The sequence below is a fragment of the Mesoplodon bidens genome (genome assembly GCF_964165515.1).
Source record: "Mesoplodon bidens genome assembly, chromosome: 3".
Classification (NCBI taxonomy): Eukaryota; Metazoa; Chordata; class Mammalia; order Artiodactyla; family Ziphiidae; genus Mesoplodon; species Mesoplodon bidens.
The window spans coordinates 53,274,962-53,277,497 of NC_138178.1; the positions used below are offsets into that span (position 1 = coordinate 53,274,962).

Consider the following 2,536-nt stretch of genomic DNA (forward strand, 5'->3'; position numbering starts at 1 on the left):
CAGACCCAAGTATATATTTGAATGTAATACTTGATAAAATTAGCATTTCAAATCAAAGGAGAAAGGAAGGGCTATTCAATAAATGGTACTGAGACAATTGACTAAACACCATTTTCCATTTGGGAAAGCCATTTAAATTATATTGCTACCTCACTCCTTACTCCAAAATAAGTTCCAGATGAATAAAAAACTAAACATGAAACCATAAAAGTATAGAAAGAAAATATAGGTGAATATGTTTATCATCTTAGAATGAGGAAGGCCTGTCTAAGCATGCCATGAAATATAGAAACTGTAAAGGCAAATACTGTTAAATTTGAGTACATAAAAATTTAAAATTTCTATAAAAGAATAAACATATTTAAAAGGCAAAATAAACTAATAAAAATAATTTCAACATGTATGATAGATAATTGGTTAATTTCCTTAATGTACAAAGTGTTCTCACAAATGAATAAGAAAAAAAACCCCACCCAAATGTATCAGTCAGGATCCAGTCAGAAAAACAGAAACCATGCTAAGTAATTCAAACAGGGAAAATTAATGCATCTGGTTACACGAATGTTGGAGGGTCAAGAGACAATTGGGTAATAGATTCAAAATTAATACCATAGAGAGCTCATAATGTTAATTTATAAAGAGCACCTACAAGTCAAAAGGAAAAAGACCAACAACTTCACATAAAAATGGGCAAAGTATATGAAAAGGAAAGTCATAGTTAAGAAAATACAAATGGGGGACTTCCTTGGTAGTCCAGTGGTTAAGAATCTGCCTTCCAATGCAGGGGACTCGAGTTTGATCCCTGGTCAGGGAACTAAGATCCCACATGCGGTGGGGAAACTAAGTCTGCGTGCCATAACTACTGAGCCCACGTGCTCTACAGCCCACGCGCCACACCTACAGAGAAGCCCACACGCTGCAGTGAAAGATCCCGTGTGCCTCAACTAAGACCTGATGCAGCCAAATAAATTAATTAATTAGGGAGGTGTGTGGTGCTCCCGCAGCTGAACTTTGGGGGAAAATAAGTGGGGCCTGCTGGGAACAGGACTTCTAAAACGACAAATATGTCTGGAAGGCTGTGGTCCAAGGCCATTTTTGCTGTCTATAAGCGGGGCCTACGGATCCAGAGGGAGCACACAGCTCTCCTGAAAATTGAAGGTGTATATGCTCGAGATGAAACTGAATTCTATCTAGGCAAGAGATGTGCTTATGTGTACAAAGCAAAGAACAACAGAGTAACTCCTGGTGGAAAACCTAACAAAACCAGAGTAATCTGGGGAAAGGTAACTCGTGCTCATGGAAACAGTGGCATGGCTTGTGCCAAATTCCGAAGCAACCTTCCTGCTAAGGGCATTGGACACGGAATCCATGTGATGCTGTACCCTTCAAGGATTTAAACTTACTGAAAAGTAAATAAATAAAAGTGTGGATTTGTTCCCTTGTATTTTTGTTTAATTAATTAATTTATTTATTTATTTTAAAAAAATACAAATGGGTTTTAACACATGAAAAGATGCTCAACCTCATTCAAAAGAAAATAAAAATTAAAACTATAATGAGATGATATTCTTCATTTATCATTTTGGAAAGGTCAAAAGCCATTAAAAACAACAAGTACTGACTCAGAACCATCCAAAACAATTGAAGTGGAAAAAGCAAGTTGCAGAATGGTATGACAACTTGTGTCCCAAAAAAGGGAGAATAAGAATATATATTTACAATACATACAAGCACATATATAATAAACACTATATATGCACACACTATATATACACACACACATACATACATACAATAATAATCTCTGGAAGAGTAGAGAAGGAAAAGTGCTAATTGTTATTTTTGTCTGCAGGAAGGGGGACCTGGAGAAAGGGGAACTTACTTTTTACAGAATACCCTTTATTTATTTATTTGTATTGTGGTCAAATACATGTAATACCCTTTATTTATTTATTTGTATTGTGGTCAAATACATGTAACATAAAATTTACCATTTTAAATATTTTAGAGTGTACAATTCAGCAACATTTAGTACATTCACAATGTTGTGCAGCCATCGCCACTATCTAGTTACAGAACATTTTCATCACCCCAGCAGGAGACCCCATACTCATTAGCAGTCACTTCCCATTCGCCCTTTCCCCTAGACCCTGGCAACCACTAACCTGCAGATAAGAAAATCTCTATGGATTTGCCTCTTCTGGATATTTCATATAAATGGAATAATATAATATGTGGCCTTTTGTGTCTGGCTTCTTTCAGTTAGCATAATGTTTCAAGGTCCATCCAAATAGTAGCATGTATAAGCACTTCATTCCTTTTTATGGCTGAATAATGTTCCACTGTATGAATATACCACATTTTGTTTATCTAGTGTCAGTTGATGACATTTGGGTTGTTTCCACTTTTTGGCTATTGTGAATAGTGCTGCTATGAACATTCGTGTATAAGTTTTTATTTGACACCTATTTTCAGTTTGTGGAGGTATAGACCCAGGAGTGGAATTTCTGGGTCATATGATAATTACTGAAAACTC

General features: G+C 35.8%; 1 protein-coding gene across 1 annotated transcript; it reads left to right on the forward strand.

Moving 5' to 3' along the window:
- The first annotated feature begins 1,032 nt into the window (after positions 1-1,032).
- Positions 1,033-1,444, forward strand: LOC308614191 (large ribosomal subunit protein eL33-like). Its single transcript, XM_081228412.1, has one exon. It carries the CDS (start codon positions 1,065-1,067, stop codon positions 1,395-1,397), a length of 333 nt encoding a protein of 110 aa, XP_081084538.1. The 5' UTR covers positions 1,033-1,064; the 3' UTR covers positions 1,398-1,444.
- Positions 1,445-2,536: the final 1,092 nt, after the last annotated feature.

Coding starts and splice junctions, on each gene's coding strand:
- LOC308614191 (XM_081228412.1), top strand. CDS start 1,065: ATGTCTGGAAGGCTGTGGTCCAAGGCCATTTTTGCTGTCTATAAGCGG.